Source organism: Amphiura filiformis, chromosome 13 (genome assembly GCF_039555335.1).
Source record: "Amphiura filiformis chromosome 13, Afil_fr2py, whole genome shotgun sequence".
NCBI classification, from domain to species: Eukaryota; Metazoa; Echinodermata; class Ophiuroidea; order Amphilepidida; family Amphiuridae; genus Amphiura; species Amphiura filiformis.
Genome location: NC_092640.1, coordinates 24,517,514 through 24,537,836, shown reverse-complemented (window position 1 = coordinate 24,537,836; position 20,323 = coordinate 24,517,514). Strand labels below are relative to the sequence as shown.

The following is a 20,323-nucleotide window of genomic DNA, read 5'->3' as shown; positions in this document are numbered from 1 at the left end:
CTCAAATTTTGGAATTAAGATTATTTTGCATATCTCTCTGCAACAAGTCTATTTTAATCTCAATCAGAGCAACTTGATTTTGCCTTTCGTACCACCTTAAGTCTACAAAAGTCAAATTAAACCATAAATTTTCCCATCCACAGCCCCAACTATTCAAGTTGAAATCACTACACCCCTAAAGAAGATATGATCTTATTTCCCACACATGGAGTGTGAATTTCAAATGGGGCTACCTGAATGGGTGACTCCATTTGAAACCTACACCCCCTGTGTGAGAGACTAAGGTGATATCTTCTATAGGTGGTGTATGGATTTCAACCTGAATAGCTCAATTCTGTCTTGTGTAGTTCACAGAACGATTGGCCATCATTAACGATTAAGACATATTACAAATTGGCTGTTATCCATTTCTTTATTCAGCTGTGATTTCACACTTCATAATGGACAGAGTATATATATAGTTGGTAGGATTTGACACATACCATGAGCATTGACCTGTATAATTGGCATTGACGGTGTGAACTCGGGAATAGCTAGGAGGTAAAAAGAAACAAAATATACATACATAGGCCACCAATCATACATAGCGCAACCATTACTAACATTCATACATAGCATACACAAAGTGAAGATTCAGAAGTAAAATTGGACATATCGTCATTTATTAGGCAGGAAAAACCTCCTTATGTGTCAATGGCCCCGGAACATGTTTAAAGCAAAACCTCCCATGTAACCTCTGGGCAGTTTTGTTTTACACATGTTCAAGGGCCACAAGTACATAGGAGGTATTTGCTTAGCCTGAGTCCCTGGCCTCTCACTCGCAAAATGGCGGACAAACATGGCGGCGGCTCGTTCGAGGCCTGAGAGCGATCCGTGCATTTTTATGGAGGACTTTTTTCATGCGCGACCCTGTATATACAGGGTCGCGCAAAACGCTAACTCAATTGGTACAATGAAATATCAGCGCGCTATTATCCATATATGGACTTATACAGTCCATATACGGAGTGTAGCCAGAGATCACTCAAATCAGCGCCATTTACGCCGAATTTTAAACACCGATGCGAGAAATTCAACCACGGCGCCGTGTGGAAGACACATTTTAATGATTTTTGGACATGATATACCGATTTGTGGAATAATAAACAAGGTATAATGAACGGCAAGTGTTCAAACATCGCTTGGACTAATCTGGAAGTGAAGAAAGAGTTGTACATAATCTGATTTGGAAGAATCTGTGTGGATAGTATTGCCGGGAGTGCATGAGTGCTGCTGTGTCACTGTCATGTGTGTGCAACCGCAATGTGCATGTGTGTACACTATGCTTATGCTATACTTTTAAATATTTTATTTATACATGTCATGGTGATGATGTTGTTTTACGCACTGTCTGAGCCCAGCTGAGTGGCGACAAATTTAATCAACTCTATTCTAGTATAAAACAAGTTCATTCTTGCGGCAGTGACTGTGTCTTTCTGTCTGCATCTCAAGTTGCCGTGCAAAAACGGACAATTCAATGCACCATGACCGTGTGCATACATGCAAACCGTGTTACTTCTGACCAACTATGTCATGAAGCCTATGTCATGGCATACATGGCATCACATTGAATGATTGATTGTACTTGTAGACAGGCCTAGCATCTGACTTGGTAAGAGAATAGAATACTGCTACTTGAAAATATCGTGTCACTGCAATCATGTAATGATCAAAACTCTGAGACTTCCATGCAAGACTCCATCATTCATGCAGAATGTTGTACCAACAAAACATTTAGCGGATAGCCGTAGCACAGCGAGGCCTAGGCCCGAGGCTAACCTGGAGAAATCAGTTGATTTGCTTTTATAATTTATTTGTTAAACTGCCTGATGTCATGATTTTTGCCCGGCATTGTTGCATGCTAGTTCCAACTTCCAACATGTCCAAAGTCATGAGGTATACTCATGGCCATGGTACTGACACTGACTGGAGTTTTACGCTGATGTTGACAGTGTTACCATGGGCATGGCCATGTCATCATTATTATTGACTGTGTATTCTGACTGTGACATGGACATGGACACTGAGTACTATTTGCCGAGATCTGACTGAACAAGCACCAATGTCGCCAATTGGCATGTACCGCATGCATGAGTATACAATGTGTCATCATGTCAGAAGCTGCAGGCATACAAAAGAAAAACGGTAAGCAAAAACATGACAACAATTCAATTGTGGCCTATAGTTGAACATGATGTCCTCTCGATCCTCTCCCGTATGAGGTTTGGACTATAATTAGGCCCTGCCCTACATTAGCCCCTGTTGGCCTAAAATATACTAGCAAGTCATGACTGTAGTAGGCCTATAGGCCTACTAAAAGTCCTAGCATATTCACCCCGGCGTTAGTATGCTAGCATGAGCTGCATCCATGACATTTTTTCCATTATTTTCATGGAAAGAAAGTCAACTATTTATGGAAATTTAATATCAAAATTTAAATTTAACCTATCAAAATGCCAGACACACCCTGCTGTTTGTCTTAATAGCAGTGATAGCTAAACGTAATAAGGGGGATGTCATTTTCTTCGGCAGGGGGGGTCATGAATATGTAAAAAAAATTATGACCCCCCTATTGCGGGCAAATTTTTTATGACCCCCTATTGCGGGCAAATTTTTTTATGACCCCCTATTGCGGGCAAATTTTTTTATGACCCCCCATAAAAGAATGCATGCGGAGCGCGCGAACATTTTTAGTCACCAACCTTCAATAATTCTATAACCCCCTATTTTGGGTGTCAACAAATTATAACCCCCTATTGGTCTAAAATTGTATGACCCCCCCCTTCCAGTATATTCATGACCCCTCTTAGGGGGCTGTCATTTTCTACGGAAGGGGGTGGGTCATGACTCATGAATTATGTCGGTGACCGGAGTAAATTTTTTCATGACCCCCCTATCGCGGGCTGAATTTTTACAACCCCCTATCTCAGGTCAAAAATATTTATGCCTGCCCCCCCCCTTCCGCCTACACAGACTGACTACAAATTATTCATCACTGGAACTAAGGGGCTGTCATTTTCTTCAGAAGGGGGGTCATGAATAGGCCTATACTGGGGGGTCATAGAATTTTGAGACCAAAAATTTTTTAACAACCAAAATAGGAGGGTTATAGAATTATTAAGGGCTGGTGACTCAACATTTTTGCGCGCTGCGCGCGCATTCCTTAACTTCAAAACTAAAATGTGTGCGCAATCGTTTGTTATACAATGCAAGATTTTTGCGCGCTCCGCGTTCCTTCTTTACACAAGTTTACGATCAAAATTTTTAACGTGTTTCGCGCACTCCGCTCTAAAATTTGGGTACGCTCCGCGCCTTACTTCCGGCCATGAATAATTTGTCTTCAGTCTGTATAGGCGGAAGGGGGGGTCATACAAATTTTGACCTGCGATAGGGGTTGTAAAAATTTAGCTCGCGATAGGGGGTCGTAAAAATTGACTCCGGTCACCGACATATTCATGACCCCACCCCCGCCGAAGAAAATGCCCCCCTAAGGCACGAAGCGCACCCAAACTTAAATGCGAAGAAAGTGTGTGGAGCGCGTTAAAATTTTGCGCCTTGTGTAAAAGGTGCGCGGAGCGCGCCAACATTTTGAATCATATAACTATAGATTGTGCATACATTTTGATCGTAAGTTAAAAGATTGCCCGCGCAACGCGCGAAAATTTTGGGTCACCAGCCCTTTATAATTCTATAACCCGATTACCCCCCCCCCTAATTTTGGTCAAAAAATGCTATGACACCCTCCAGTATATTCATGACCCACCCCCCTTTCAAAGAAAATGACAGCCCCCTAAGGGAACAACCCAAAAGTTCGATGAAGCCCTATAAACGAAAGTCCTTTTCGTTAGAAGGCCAACCCCCTCCCCCCTCCCCTCTAACGTAAGTGACAACTATCGAAAATTCCAACCCGTATATTATAGGATACAGGGGGCGTCGCTTATAGGGCTTCATCGAACTTTTGGGTTGTTCCCTAAATAACCCGAATTACCCGATAAATAACGACCATGTACAAATGATGTACATGTACCTGGGAATACAAATATTTCTAATTTCTTTTCATTTTAATAAAAACAAACTCAAATGATTTTTTTTTCAAACTCTAAAATCTACTGTTAAAGAAGGCTAAGCATTTTTCTGATTTTGAAATGGTCTTGACAGGTACCGGTATTAAATTTGTATACATGAATGAAATACTATAAAATATTAGATCAAGTCGCATCATCACACAACAAAAATTATGCGACCGGAATTTAAAACATTTCATTTGACTTTCTATTTTACCGTGGGTGCACCGTAAAACTCGGCTGTACATTCTCTACGGCGCGGCATATATAAGCGTGGACTGTGTTATAAATATTGTTCACTGTAATTGCAAATATAAGAAACAAGCCTACCCAGCAAACACAAAACGTTTTCGCCATCATTCGCAAATGGTTATAAAAAGTTGTAAGAAAACGTTTAAATGTCGGAACTCGGAAGGGTATGTTAAGAGTATAAAACGTTTTCATAACCTTAAAAAACATTTTTGATAATCTACTGCTCAGCAAACAAAAATGTTTTACAGAAAGCGTTTAAATGTCGGGTTATATAAAGGGTATAAAAACGTTTTAATAACATTCCAAAAACATTCTTGAAAACTTGATACAAAACATTCTAAACAGAATGTTATTTTGTGGTTGGAAAAATATTTTGCGAAAAATGTTTGCCCAAAATATTTTCAATAACGTTTTAAAAACGTTTTCATGACCTTTATATAACCCGACATTTAAATGTTATTAAAAGGTTTTGAAAAAAACATTTTAAGAACATTTCTGTGTTTGCTGGGTTCAAATATTTTAACATAATGTTATTTAAATATTGACACAATATTGGCAAAAATGTTTGCAAAAATAGTTTACAATAACATTTTTTGAAAACATTTAAAAATATTGTTGTAGTGTGTTTTCACACAAAACATTTTTAAATGTTATCATGACCTTTATATAACCCGACATTTTAATGTTATTAAAACGTTTTGACCTAAACTAAAAGCCAAAATATAACTTATTTAAAACGTTTTTAAAACGTTTTTGTGTTTGCTGGGTACCATCCATTTTGAAGTAATTAAAAAACAACAAGTTCACAACAACAACAAAAACACAAAAAACAATGCCAATGGAGCCTTCGGGCGACACACAAGCACTTTATTTGTTTTCATGTTAAGTGACTTCGCCAGGTTAGTTTGGGCTGTTTAATTAGCATGAAATTTGTTACACACGATGATGAACCACAAAATTGAGCGTGGGCCTAAGTTTAAAGAAAACAAAGCAAAAATATGCCCAATTAAAACCGGACCGACATAATGGCCGAGTGAAAATTGAAGAAGTCAGAGTATTAAACAGAATCAGAAAGGTGAAAGGAAAATATAACAATAACTGAAGCAATAGGCTTATTTAAAACTAAACAGTATTTATACTATTATATAAATACTGATAGGCCGCGCCTAGGGAATATAAATTGCAGGAAAGAAAGCAATTATCATACAAAAAGAACAAGTTTAAAATTCATTAAAATTCCTTAAAAAACAATTGTTTTATTCACGTGCGAGTCAGTAGATAATTTACCCGCGGAAATTTCCTTAAATGGCAATGCGCCATGGGACGCGAAGCGCGCGAAGTCGCACGCGTTTTATTAATGAGCTCAAAAGTCCTCCACGCTCAGAACACGTTTGGTGTTCAGTCCTCGTATACAGCACAGTGTAGCGGCCGTGCGTATATTCGAGACTGGAGGATTTAGTCTAGGTATTTGCTGCACAACAACAATATCCAAATGCTGCCTTGTGTATTTTCATATTTGAGATACCTTTATAATAGACCTTTATAAATCAAAGTTTTCCAAAGATAGCTGCCATTTATCACTTTGGCTGTAAGGTCACATTCAAAAACTGGTACCCACAGACTTCTACAGACTAACAGTCAAAGTCCCTGTGCTTTGTATGCTGTGAATTCATTTGTTTCATCGTGCATGTCTAACAATCACACCAGCTTTGCGTGCCTTCCTGTATATGATATAGAGGTTGCACGTCTTTGCCTTTATGCGAAAGACTACGCGTTACGCAAGAGCGCGTAAAATTCGTCATGTCTGGAACCTTTGTGCGTATGCAAGCTTACAAGTTGAATTCAGTATTTTTCAGGTAGCTGCTAAACTTTGCCGTTTTATTCTGTAGTTTTATTGCTGATATTAACAGAGAAATCATCGAATTTTTGTAAGGCTTAGTGACAATGATTAACTGACATTTCCTCGTGAAATAATCGTGAATTATACGATCTTTAGCTTCTTTTCGTTGTTGAGAGGGATTCAATCATGTTTCACCGTTGTTCATCACCGTTTAACAAATCGCGTCTGCGTGGTTTACTTCGGTCGGGCAGCTAAAGCTGCCCTCGCGAAGTAAACCACGCAGACGACACGGCCGCGTCGTTGTTAAACGGTGATGAACAACGGTGAAACATGATTGAATCCCTAAATGTGTAGCAGTATCATCTGTCGCACTACATGGAACGATTGGCCTTCATTATCGGGTGATGCAGAGACTTTGGCTGTTTGTAGTTAGTCTGTGCTGGTACCATATTTATTTTGCATATCTAATAACATTATTGATATACTAACACAAGGCAGCACATGTGGTATATCCCATGTTATGTCTGAACACTTCAAGAAATAACTGTTTATGGGTCCTGGCACAGAAATATCTTGTAAAATTGAGTTATCCTCAACACATGGTACTAATGGAGCACTAACCCCAACTGTAATCCCTTCCCATAAACCAAAGCCAGCAACCAAGTTATAGTGCTCCTGGAGTACTGTGTATTGGTGATAACTCAATTAATCAATATATCTTACTATGAGCCATAATGATCTCATTCCCATGGCATAGGTCAATGACCCCCATTAAACAAGCAAAGCTCAGATTTTGACCTCAAGTTGTGGAACATGAGTTTTTGTACCCAACACACCCAAAGGTCATTCTTTCAGAATAGATGTGTATTGAGGTTAAGGAACTTTGTCTTAGAGATTGTAATGCTTGAGTTCCTAGTGTCTAGTCCCCAACTTGGGGAAAATTGCAGAATCAGTTCTCTTAGAACAGGTAAATATCTGATAAATTTAACAGATGTAATAGGGAGGATTTTATAAGAAAGGTTTGTGAACTCAGGTAGTGAATATAAATATCACAATTAATGGTGCAGAAACAAGTCATTCCATCTTAAGCTTGTCTCCTTGAACCTTTGACGGGTGATTATCTTTGATGTACAGTGATGAAAATTCCTTGCTATACTATTTTTCGGCTTGGTAAGACAATGACGTCAACAAGTTGAGGCAGCGGATTCACGCATGCATCTATGCGCAGCATCTTTAAATGCATGCATATTATGACAATGCTCTCTGAGCAAGTGATTCAAAGCTGCGCCCAATGAAATGCGCACATGACGTCACTGAATTGCCAAGGTAAAAAATTGTATAGGTCACTGGACCCTGGTCCATAAGGGATGAAAATGCATCAAACAATGCATTATATCAAAATTTTATGGTTGGGTCACTCACCACCTCCTTGAATCATCATGCAAAACCACCAGGATCCCATAAGAGCAGATAATATCATACACAAGTTGTATAGTTTGATTCTGATTTTGATTTTGATTCTGCTTTTTTTATTCTGATTTTCCCCAAAATGGGCTATTCCAGTTGAAATCTATACATCTCCTACGGAAGACATGACCTTAATCTCCTGCACGGAGTGTAGATTTCAAATTGAATAACCCATTCAGGTAACCCCATTTGAAATTCACACTCCCTGTGTAGAAAATTAAGGTCATGTCTTGAAAGAGGGCATATGGATTTCAAATAGAATAGCCCAATGTAGGACATGGGCTAGTATTAAACATTTGATGATTACTCATCAATCCATATGAGTCTGTTGCCATTGTATCATTGCATACATTGCCGATAATTTCAAATCAAACTATACAAGTTGTCGCACTTTTTCATTTTTCATATTGCTGCTTGAAGAAAGAAATTCACTGATAGTCACTGTACAAATCATGCACACAAAAATAGAGAAACTACTACCACTGTCCAATACAATATCCATTGAACAACATTAAGAGGCAGACTATGGCTAAACAATTCCAAGAGTATTCTTTTAAAATGTAAATTCTTCAAGTTATTCATCAGACTTGGCGTAACCGAAGGCAACATTGAATGTTACTTTCAACAAAAGTCAACACCAAAATATGGCAACAAACCGAAACATTGCTTTTCTTTCCATATATGTCCTAAAAGAAATTTTTATTACCGATTTAGTTCAAAATATCCTTATACAAATAGGTTTCTACAGTTAAGCATAATTCTATTCATTTTTGTAAAATATTTCTTACCAAAATATACTGTTTTTAACACAGCAAGTAATAACTTTGGAGAAAGAAGAAAGAAAGAAGACAGAACTGTCCACCCATAGCCTGGCTCCTCAGAGAAAGAGTATCATAACAGGACAAACAGGCCATATTATATGACTACTTTTTTTGCATCATTAAATATGCAGTGATGTCAGCTTGTATTTCAGTACATAAGAAGCTTACCATTTCTCAAAAGCAACAGGGGGACCACTCAAGTTTCATAGTGTACACATAGAAAACTCAAATTACGGGTCCTTTTCAGAGAATGAGCGTGTATTCCATTTATGGGGTAAAAACAAAGGTTTTCAAGGAAAAGGGTTGTTTTTAACTTCTAGCCTGGCGTGTTCAGAGGTCATTTTCGGATACTGATATTTCACAAATCGCATGTTTTGCATCAGGACATCACCCAAGCATAAATATTAGAAAATTATAAACAAAAACATATACTATAGGGTTTATTTTATCAAAGACCAGTAAGAGTGGTACCTTTCAGATAAAATCCTGCATAGGGTTATCTTTCAGGCGCAATCCTGTTTAGGGGGTAAAATTTGTTGCAAAATCACAATAAATTCCTGTTCAGGGGTGTATTAAGCTCAAAAGGACAAATCCTGTTTAGGGTATGTTTTGGAAATTTCTTGTCATACATGTGTAACTTGAGTATCCCCCTGGGGTAGCTATCTTTACAAAACACCTGTATTAATTGTTGAAATCTTTTTAAATTGACATCATGTTTTAGGGGTACGAGTCCTAATCCCCAATACACAATTCACTGATTGTACATATAATTGTATAATTGAGTGTGAAAATATACAGTACACACTTCCCGGGTTCTACTGGAGTTGAGGGCGTACCAACAGCCGAGCTAGTCTCCTCTGACACCGTCCTTGGTGTCGACGAACTGGACTCTTTAGCCGAGCCTCTTCTTGCACACTGTTTAGGTACATCTGGCACACACTTAGCATGAGCATTATACCCACAATCTGTACACTTCATGCCTGACATGAAAAAAGAATAACAAGAGAGTAGGTAGATGTGTCCTTGTTTGTGCTTGATTACAAGTGCAGGAACACAACCACCTCCCCCACACAACCACCTTCCCCATCACATAAACCATCTTTCCACACCCACATAACCACCTCCCCCACCACCCCCCCCACACATGCAGATTGCATCAATTTGTTTTCTTTTTACATACATTCAAAGATATAATGGGCTATTCCATTTAAAATTCATACTACCCCTGTGGAAGATTTTGGAAATATCTTCTATAGGGGTGTATGAATTTTGAATGGAATTACTGAAATAACCAACTCTATTAGAAACTCGCCTTCCCTCTGTTGGAAGATTTAGGTTTTTCTCAGAGGGTATATGAAATTCAAATGGAGCTGCCCAATGTGTTTATTCCATTTTGAAAGTCATACTCCCCCCTGTTGAAAACATTTCCAAAATTTTCCACAAGGGTAGTGTGGATTTTAATTGGAATATCCCAATTGAATAAATACCCACCTTTACAACCCTGTTTGACAGCACCGTATAGAAGCTGTGAGCATAAGTCACACTCTGTTGGCGTCATGTAGCTATGAGCCTCAAATCTATGACTGATTTGGAAGCCTTTTGGCTGCTGGTCACCAGAACTCTTACCCTGCAATATAAAGAACATAATGATTGAGATAAGCAGTAGGTCAAATTGCATCTTCTGAATCTGATGCTGATGCATGCAGCCACCAAGAAATTTTCGAACTTTTTACTGAGCTTTCGATCCTATCAGAATCTTTATCAAGTCAGAGACACATCTGACGAAAGCTTGACCATTCACACAAGGATCGGCTGCACCATAGGAGTAAATCCTGGGGGAATGGGGGGGGGGGGGGTAAGCCCCCCCAATATTATGATAAGGAGGGATAGCTCATGCAAGCATCCGGTCCCAAAGCTGGCACCTGTATGTTGTTTTCTGACCAAATTACCCCTATATTGGCCAGTGTAGCCTAAAAAGTGCCAATTTTTGCACGCTTTGCACAAATTTGTTCCACTTTTGCACATATTTCACCATTTTAGCTTTAATATGGCAAATTTTTTGCACACATAAGAGTCATCAATTTATTCAGTCGCAATGGGTGCTGGATTCACGATACTACAAGAAATTCCTTCCAACACCATCCCCAATTCCCATGTCAAAAAGAAATCTATACCACTGGGCTGCACCCGTACTGTGATAAATGACGGTGTACTTGTAGAAATACCATAGTTTAACATATGCTTGTTGTGTGTTGTCTTATAGCTTTGCCTTCGATGAAAATTCTGCCAGGATCGAAAGCTGAGAGCACTGACTAAAAATGTTGAATTTAACTACAAATTATTTTAGATGAGTAGTTTCCAACAACTAACTTTAAAAGTTAAATTTTTCGTAGCCCTATTATAGATCCATGTGGGTCATAGTTCTTTGCATACTTATATAATGAATGCTAATATTATTAATTGTATTGTAGTCTCTCATGCCAATCAGGGCTTGAATTTCAGGGATGCCACTGGCTATTGCCTGTCCTTTTTCAATTGTGACCTTGGTGCCCTTCTTTGCCTTTACCCAGGGCCTTGAAAATGGGTGCCCCCAAAAATTAAACTTCAATGCCTGAATTGATCGGGCTTCAATAACACTAGCCCCAATCACTGGCTCATGGATTTCTATTTGAATCCAATAATGATTTGAAACTCACCCTGACAAGAATATCAATGGTAGTTTTCTTGTGCGCAGTCATACTTGATGATAGTGCTTCTTTGACAGCAGCCATACTTCGCTGACCGGCCATACTTCGCTGTCTGTGAGCCATGAATTTATGCTCCAGGATGTCCAATCTTTGCTTCCATCTCTGTGGACTGTGTCCAAGGTCATCCTCCAACTGCCTCATTTCCTGCAAACGGGAAAACACAAAAAAAAGAGGTAAATTTTGAGTGTAAATTCGGATCAATAACATATTCAACAACCCATTCAATAAAATTAGGAGTCTCATCAGAGGGAGAAAACAGGAGAAGGATGAGTTGGTGTAGTGGGCCAAGCACTCGCCTTTTACCACTATGGTCCAGGTTCGATTCCCCCACTGCCATAAGTGAGCATGGTTGTTGTTCCCTGACTGTTCTTTCATGTTCCTCCCCCCACAGTACTGTTGTTTTCCTCCTGCATTCTAAAACCCGACTTCATTCAAAATTCCTGTCCCATCTTATTCTGTGTAACTTGTTGGATTATAGCTACATTTAATTGTGCTTCACAATAGTGCCTTGACATCCACTTGGTGGAAGTTAAGATGCATCATATTTATCTATTACTTATTTATTACTTTCCTTGCGTAGTGTAAATCAAGGTGTCTTGGTGTAGATTATTCATCCAGTAGGTCAAAACATTAGTTTGTAAATTAATCTAATACTGGAACCAAAACTTGCAACTCACTTTTCTATGTTGCAAAATCAAGGTGATTCTTTACCAAAGTGAGAATCATTTTGATTGTCTAAAATTTACCGCTGTGTAAAGAATTAATTTACAGATTCATGACCTGGTCTTGTCTCATCTGTTATTTACTATTTTAATGTTGCTAAGTAAAAATTGTGTATGTTGTATTATCACTATTATGTGTATCAACCCAACACTCATAGTCTCATATTTAATGAATTAATAGTAATGATTCAGTAAATATCCCATTAGACATCTACACATTTCATCTGCTTCAGGAATTGGGCAATTCCATTAAAATCCACACTACCCCTGTGGAAGATTTAGATAAAGTGTTCCACAGAGGGAGTATGAGTTTCAAATAGAATAGACAGTTGGGTAACTTCAATTTGAAATACTCACTCCAGTTGTGGAACATATATGTAAAGCCATAATACCTGGGGAGTATGGGATTCAAAATGATTAACCCTGGCATATTACATTTAAAAACATAATCCCTCTATGGAAGATATTTTCAAAATCTTCCAGTGTTGATTTCAACTGGAATAGCCCATTAACAAATTGAATCGAACATCAATTACACCTACCTACACATGGGGCCGACTCATCCTCTCTTCAAATGGAATAAATTTATGATGCAAGATACACTGAAGGTGATGTGTCTTTTTGATACTCTCATTATTTAGTCTTGGTTGATTTAATGCTTGTTTATATGCAGTTTTTCACTTCCCTGGTAATACTTATAGGTTAAACCACACATCAATCAAACTATGTCAGTGAATGTCACTAATCCCAAAATAATAGGTTTCACATTAAGTGAAAATGACAGATTTCAACATAAATTACAAGGTATGGCTCTTCTGAAAATTTCATAATGGGCTATTCCAGTTGAAATCCACAATACACCTGTGGAAGATATTGGAAATATGATCCACAGAGGGAGTATGAATTTCAAACAGAATTTGCACATTAGGCAGCTCCATTTGAAACACACCCTCCCTCTGCGGAAAATTCAGCTGAAATCTTTCTTTCTCAGAGGGTGTATGAAATTCAAATGGAGCTGCCTAATGTGCTCATTCCATTTGAAATTCCCATGTGGAAGATATTTCCAAATTCTTCCACAAGGGTAGTGTGGATTTTAAATGGAATAGCCCAATACGTGACATTTTTAAATGCTGTTTTCTTGAGTGTAGTCTGCTTGCTACACTAAACCCTTGACTCGTTCAAAACAACCAACACCGGAAACTAATAGGCATACATAACTGCCATATAAATGTCAGATATTACCATTGATGAGAATGAGGCTAATGTACCATACTATGCAAACTGTCCAACATTTATTTTCTATCATTTTATCATTATGACCTATAAAGAGATGAACATTTAAGGAATCGGATATTAACGTTTGCACAGGGTTTTTTTGTGGAAGCTGTGAGTAAACCAGACATATCGAATTACATTCTGAATACGAGGAATGCCCTTCTGATATCATTTGCGATATAATACAAATTATTAAAATTTGATATTTTCACAAATTTTGATAGTTAACAGTCCTCGAATTAAACTTTTATTATCAAATGATATGAAGTGTATGTAGCTGGGATGAAAAGCCGACGATCAATTGAAAATTTTGACCTTTTATATTGAAGATATACATTTTTTCCCAAAAAGACCTAAAATTTTTTGGTCTTTTGGGGAAAAAAAAATCCCTATCTTCAATACCAAAGGTCCAAATTTTTAATTGATCGTTGGTTTTTCATCCCAGCTACATACACTTTATGTTCATATCATTTGATTTATAAAGTTTAATTTGAGAACTGTTAAATATCAATTTTTAATCATTTGCCATAAATGTGTATTACATTGCGAATTTCAAAAAATCTAAATTATTTGATATCAGAAGGCCATTCTTCATATTCAGAATGCAATTCGATGTGTCTGATATGTTCTCATGTCCCACAAAAATACTGTCCAAACGTTGCTACCAGAGCCCTTAAGATGCTCAAACATTTCTGCTCCATCTGCTTGTGATTGTTATTCCAGACTGTGCGTAGTTAAATGCTTCAAAGAATCACACCTTTCTATCACAGTACCGATGTAACATTTATAAATCAACCGAGAAATTAGTCACCCTAATGTGAAATATAGATGAGCAGAGATAACAATTGGGGTCAGTTTGCAAAATACTGCTGGCACAGTAACATCCTCACCATACCCCGGGGATAAAAAACATGTTTAGGTTTGATTACCCCCTGGACACTACTAGTCATCTAACAGCATTTCTGATTGGTTGATAACTTGAAATGCTCATTTCAATTGCCAATTATGACTAGCTGTTAAACTATTTATGGTCAAACTTGCATTTACAGATGATCTTATCAATACCCTCCTTGATTGGTTCAAAATTGGACAGAATATTCATTTTGGCCAATCGGCAGGTAGTTCTCATGGGGTTAATGCAGCATTCGCTTGCATAATATGATATTTTTGTATTGTGTAACTGCAGGTGCATCAGTGTCGATTTTCACAACACTGCCAGGACATAAACATACTGAGACAGGATAAAGCACAGAAACTTAATTAGAAAAGGGTCTGTGAAGTACGCCATCTAGTTTTGAGTTGATTAATACCGTCGTCTGCTTGCATATCAGATTTGTGTTATGTGATATCAAGAGTGATTTGTTAGACACAGATGAAATGAATTTTATTTGGTAAGTAATGGCAGACATGGATACTACCAACTGAGCAGATATGGCTATATTAGAAAAGTGTCAACTGGCACAGCGTGTGATGATAAGAAACTTTCTTTTTAACAGTAGGATGTTGCAAGTCGTCAGTCATCAAAGTCATCATTACTCCATCCAATAAATTTTCAATTGATCTACAAAAGTGACACTTGTGGAAACAGATGTTACATACATGGTATAAATTGTAAGAAACTATATATTTGAATGATATAAGATCATCAACTCATTCAATTTGACTATATTCGTGTCAGACTGTAACAGCAGATATCTCACTAGCTGGGAGCAGATTTGTGCAACGAACCAGCAAACATTATGGCATCAGTGAATCAATGTCTTCTACATCTATCATCACCAAAGATTCTCGCTCATTAATTGAATTAGCAACTATGATTCTTATGAGAGTCAGCTGAAAAATTTAACCAACCAAACGGGTCACTATGAAGATGGCTCGCAGCCTCTTGAAATATATTCTTGCTGTGATGTTTGTTTTGATGGTTCTTGATTATGAATTAAATGGAGATACAATTGTAGCAGCCACGCTCCATGTTGTCCCCATACTTGGATCCTCATGTTTAGAGAACTCGGTAAGCTTTCCTTCAAACACTAGTATATATGACAACTCAACTACACCCTCATCCAGAGATGTTGCGTTTGTACAAAGCAAAAAAGCCACAGGATGTTTGTTAAGAATCCAGTCATCCTCCAATGCATCCATTCTGATTCATATACTTGATGGCAAACTCCGTCACCTGGATTATCTTTATACTGAAAGAATTGGGGACATAGACGCTTGCCCTTACAGGATTACCAGTTTCACCGATTACCAAGCACCATGTTCTGCTGTTGTGTCCGGTAGTCAGATTTATCTATATTTATCTGGCAATCTTGAGTTCCAGATACAAGAAATGTCCTCAAGCGAACCAAATAATACCTGCGATCATGTTTATCATCAAAACTCTTCCGACCCATCCATGCATGATCTTACAAATTGCACAAACCCGGAAAATTTTGATTATGCCGTGAAGTGTAAGGATCATGCAGTGTGTGATCTTGCTTGCTCGCATGATTGCGACTGCATATTACGTGACCGGAGAATAGTTTCACGATGCACACACAATTATCCCCGACAGCAAGTTGAAGGTCTCATCGTCTTCGAGTACAACATTTCAACTTTGAACCTTACCTCGCAACATCTTACTGAGCTATCCCATGATGCATTTCAATCAGTTGGTGCTTACTTAGTGAACTTGGATCTCTCTTCTAATAAACTAACTACACTTATACCTGGTTTATTCAACAACATACACTTGGAATTCTTGGAATTAAGCAACAACCGAATCACAACCATGCCCAAATCAACATTTGATGGACTCCAATCTCTTTTCATATTTCTGGAGAACAACAATTTGCACCAAATGTCTTCTGGATTTTTTAACGGGATTGGGTACCAACATTCCTTGTATCTTAGTAATAATAATTTGCAGCATATAGAAGTAGGCAGTTTTAAAGAACTCACATCATTATTTGTGTTAATGTTACCTTACAACCGACTGACTACTTTGAATCCAGGATGTTTTCTTGGATTAGGACAGCTATCGTTAATGGACTTGAAACACAACATGCTACGCACATTGAGAAAGGCGTTTTCGTAAATACGCCTAATATCCAATGGCTCGACGTATCGCATAATCAGTTAGAGTATATTCAACCAGGGACGTTTGCAGGTCTGTGGAATCTAACCGAGTTATTTTTGCAAGTAAATCGTTTGGTTAGACTAGAAGACAGTGTGTTTTGGGGTGAATGTCTTGTTAGAAGCTGGATTCTAAATTCTTGGAATGAAACAACTTCAGTCATCGATATTTACACAACGGACCTGACCAATTTAGTACTTGTAAACTTATCCAGCAACGCCTTACAAAGCCTATCATTTCTGGGTCACCTTCCGTCTTTAGAAATGATACCTCTCCAAGGAAACAAATTTACACAATTGAAGCAAAACATGTTTAGCAGCCTAAACGCGCTGACAAACTTGTCTGTAGACCAGCCTGAAATCTGCGAATGTTTTGCCAAATCAATACCGCAATGCACTGCGGTGAAACCAAGATCGTCATACCTCACATGCTATCGGCTTTTATCGCAGATGGCGCTTGTCTTTTTCATGTGGATATTAGGCTCAAGCGCCCTCTTTGGCAACATATTTGTACTAGCATGGCGGAAGCTACGACACCAACGAGAAAACGAAGTGCAATCTCTTTTACTCAGTAATCTTGCTTTGTCCGACCTCCTCATGGGCGTGTACATGCTTATCATAGCATCCGCGGATGCCTACTTTGGCGATTATTTTCCTCTTCATTCTGAAGTTTGGAGGACTGGTAGTTTATGTAAGGCAGCAGGCGCTCTAGCAATTATATCCAGTGAAGCATCCATGTTCTTTTTAACTCTGATAAGTATCGACCGATTTATACGCATCCGACTTCCGCATTCGACCTACAAACTCCAACGATCATCTACGTGGGTTGCTGTATCAGTAATGTGGATATTCGCTATGATACTTGGCATAACGCCCTCTGTGTTAGCTGGGAAGTATCCGAAATTCTACGACAACTCCCATGTGTGCATCGGACTACCGCTTGCTCAGCAACAAATCCTGGGTTTTACGACTCTCAAAGTTGGTGAGGGTAGCTCCTTATATACTCCGTTTTCTATAAACATCACCACGTCGCAAGGCCAAGCACCAGGAATGTTTTTCTCTGTTGCAATGTTCCTTGGTCTGAACTTTTTGTGTTTCTTAATCATACTGATTTGCTACATAGAGATTATAAGAACAGTCTATATATCTTCCAAGAAAGTTGCGCAGCACAAGCAAACTAAAGAAATGGGGGAGCAGATAAGCTTGACAATCAAAGTTGCTGCCATTGTGACTACAGACTTCTGTTGTTGGTGTCCGATTATAGTGATCGGTATTTTAGTCCAGACTGGAGTGGAGAGAAAGCCGGCCTCTGTGTGTGCGTGGATGGTAACTTTTATTCTCCCCATCAATTCTGCTATCAATCCATTCTTGTATACTGTAAGCGTGGTGCTTGCCGATCGCAGAAAAAAGAGAGCATGTAAAGATACGGAACAACCATGTAGTTTGAGAAAGAGGAGAGTAGGTCCTGGACAAAACAGTGATATGAACACGCATGTGACGGTGGACACATGACGATGATTCTTCAGTATGACACTCCATAACTATATGAATAAAACTACTAAAATAAAAACAATTAAGTTTGATACTCTAGCAAACACACAAAAAATGATTATGTGTATTACACTGCTCCATAGACGACGTGTTGTAATTTCGTTCTGGTATACGAAATTCAAATTTCATATCTTTGCTAAACGAATTAATCTGCAAGAAATTTTTTGCACATAAACATTATGTAGCCAGAGGTTTCAGTGATATAAAAATCTCAACTTTTTTTTAGAAAAGTGGGGGGATGATGCTGTGGATCACGAAATACCCTTTTAAAAGGAGTATTTCTTGATCCTTGCATCCTCTTTTTATAACAGTAGATCCACAAAAAAGCTTATTCCTAAAATTCCAGTTGATTCCGATTATGTGCGTGTGAGTTATGCACGATTTATCTGTATTTCATAATCCATAGACAATGTGCTGTAATTCTTCTGGTGTACCAGAACAAAATTCAAATTTCACGATATTTTTGCTAAACGAATTAATCTGCAAGAAAAATTTGGTACATAAACATTATGTTGCCAGAGCTTTCTCAACTTTTTTTGAGAAAAGTGGGGGATGAGGCTTCACAAAATGCTCTTTAAATAACATTATGTTATAATATCAAGTTGATTTAAATTAAAATCTGGTCAACTGGACTTACTATTTATTGACTGGCGACGTTTCACATCCTATCCTGGATGCTTCCTCAAGCTGTCTGATTTTTCGACGGCGATTGGTCAGTGATCCGAAAAATCAGACGGCTTGAGGAAGCATCCAGCATAGGATGTGAAACGTCGCCAGTCAATAAATAGTAAGTCCAGTTGACCAGATTTTAATTTAAATCAACTTGATATTTTATATACCTGGATGACTGAGAATATACACAAATATTATGTTATAATGTTTTTGCAGAAATTCAAAAATGTTTTTGATTGCAATTAGAATGTTTTAAAACCTTTATTTACCCCTTTATAGCCCAACATTTGAACATAATTATTCTGACAACCATTTCTAACCTTTTATGAAGGTTTTTTTGTATTTTGCAAATAATTCAAATAAATATTATTATTCAATAATGTTTGGTGTTTGCTGGGATATTTCACCTAATTTGCTCTGGACAATTACATCCTAATAAATTATAGTAGCATTATCAGAATAATGCAATGAATATTGTTTTATATTCTATTTTATTTTAGTAATGCTAGAAATAATGACCTTCATGCTTGATCATACAGCATGTAAATGTGATGTAAATTTGACATCGAATAGAAGCATGTTTTAAATCGACGACCTGATTTAATAACATGGAGAGTTGTGCTGGTGGTACAAATATTATACTACCTATCAATTTGAAGGTAGGTGACCCAATTGACAGCCTCATTTCCCATTTAAGGTGAGTGGTACCTGAGCTAGCGGTGTTTGTGCTCAAATATTAAGAAAAATAAAGCCCACACCCATAAGGAATAGTATGGGATCAAATTGGGCTATTCCATTTGAAATCCATACTACCCCTGAATATCTTCCAAAGGGGAGTATGTTTATCAAATGTAATTGGTCAGGGTTAATCATTTTGAAACCCATACTTCCCATTTATTATGCCTTTACCTACATTTTCCACAACTGGAGTGAGTATTTCAAATGGAAGTTACCCATTTGTCTATTCTATTCAAAACTCATACTCCATCTGTGGAAGACTATAGCTAAATCTTCCACAGGGGTAGTGTGGATTTTAAATGGAATAGCCCATATAGGTGAGATCCTAAGGCTCGTTGTAATGGGGTTTATGAAGCAATTGAGCTGAAAAATTGGAATCCCAAGTTATTTTGGTAATGCACCTCAATGCAACGTACAAAACATTCTTGAGACAACCGGATCACCCCCCTTTAAAGCCATACTGTACAATCCCATCAAATTTTAATTGTTATTCTTCACTCAAAAAAGAAAAGAAAAAAGAAACCTGCTGGCTATTTTACATTTGGCTGATTCCATTTAGATATAAGTTGGGATATATGTAAAGATTACAAATATGCCAAAAAATCAGGTTTAAAAAAATTAACCAATTTTATATTTTAAGATTGTACAGTATGGCTTTAAAGCAACATCGTATAGCTGTCACGCTCCCAGTCCAATATATTAATCATGATTGATTTATTGCTGTATGAGGCATGTCCATTATGTGAGTGTAATACGATCATTAAAATGAATCTCCAGTTATGCACTGTTTCAGTTTCAACTTCATTATCCTAATATATTTGTGAATATTATCAGTTATCCAAATAAGGTAATTGTTAAATCATTTCGTCTGAACTCAGAGCTTCAAGTGGCCCCTTGCAAAAATATAGGGAAATTTTGAAAAAAATATAGGGCCAATATAGGGAAAAGGGCAACATTTATAAGTATAATATAAGCCTTTTAAGGGCTTGGATAGCAACATTTACATAGTATTTTTTTC

General features: G+C 37.7%; 1 protein-coding gene across 1 annotated transcript in view; it reads right to left on the bottom strand.

Annotated features, from left to right (window-relative positions):
* The window catches only part of LOC140168135 (myotubularin-related protein 13-like), a 161,840-nt gene that overhangs the window by 9,100 nt on the left and 132,417 nt on the right, over positions 1-20,323 (bottom strand). The window contains 4 exon segments of the mRNA XM_072191449.1: positions 483-534; positions 9,294-9,463; positions 9,975-10,110; positions 11,180-11,374. Coding sequence (XP_072047550.1) covers positions 483-534; positions 9,294-9,463; positions 9,975-10,110; positions 11,180-11,374 — 553 coding nt within the window.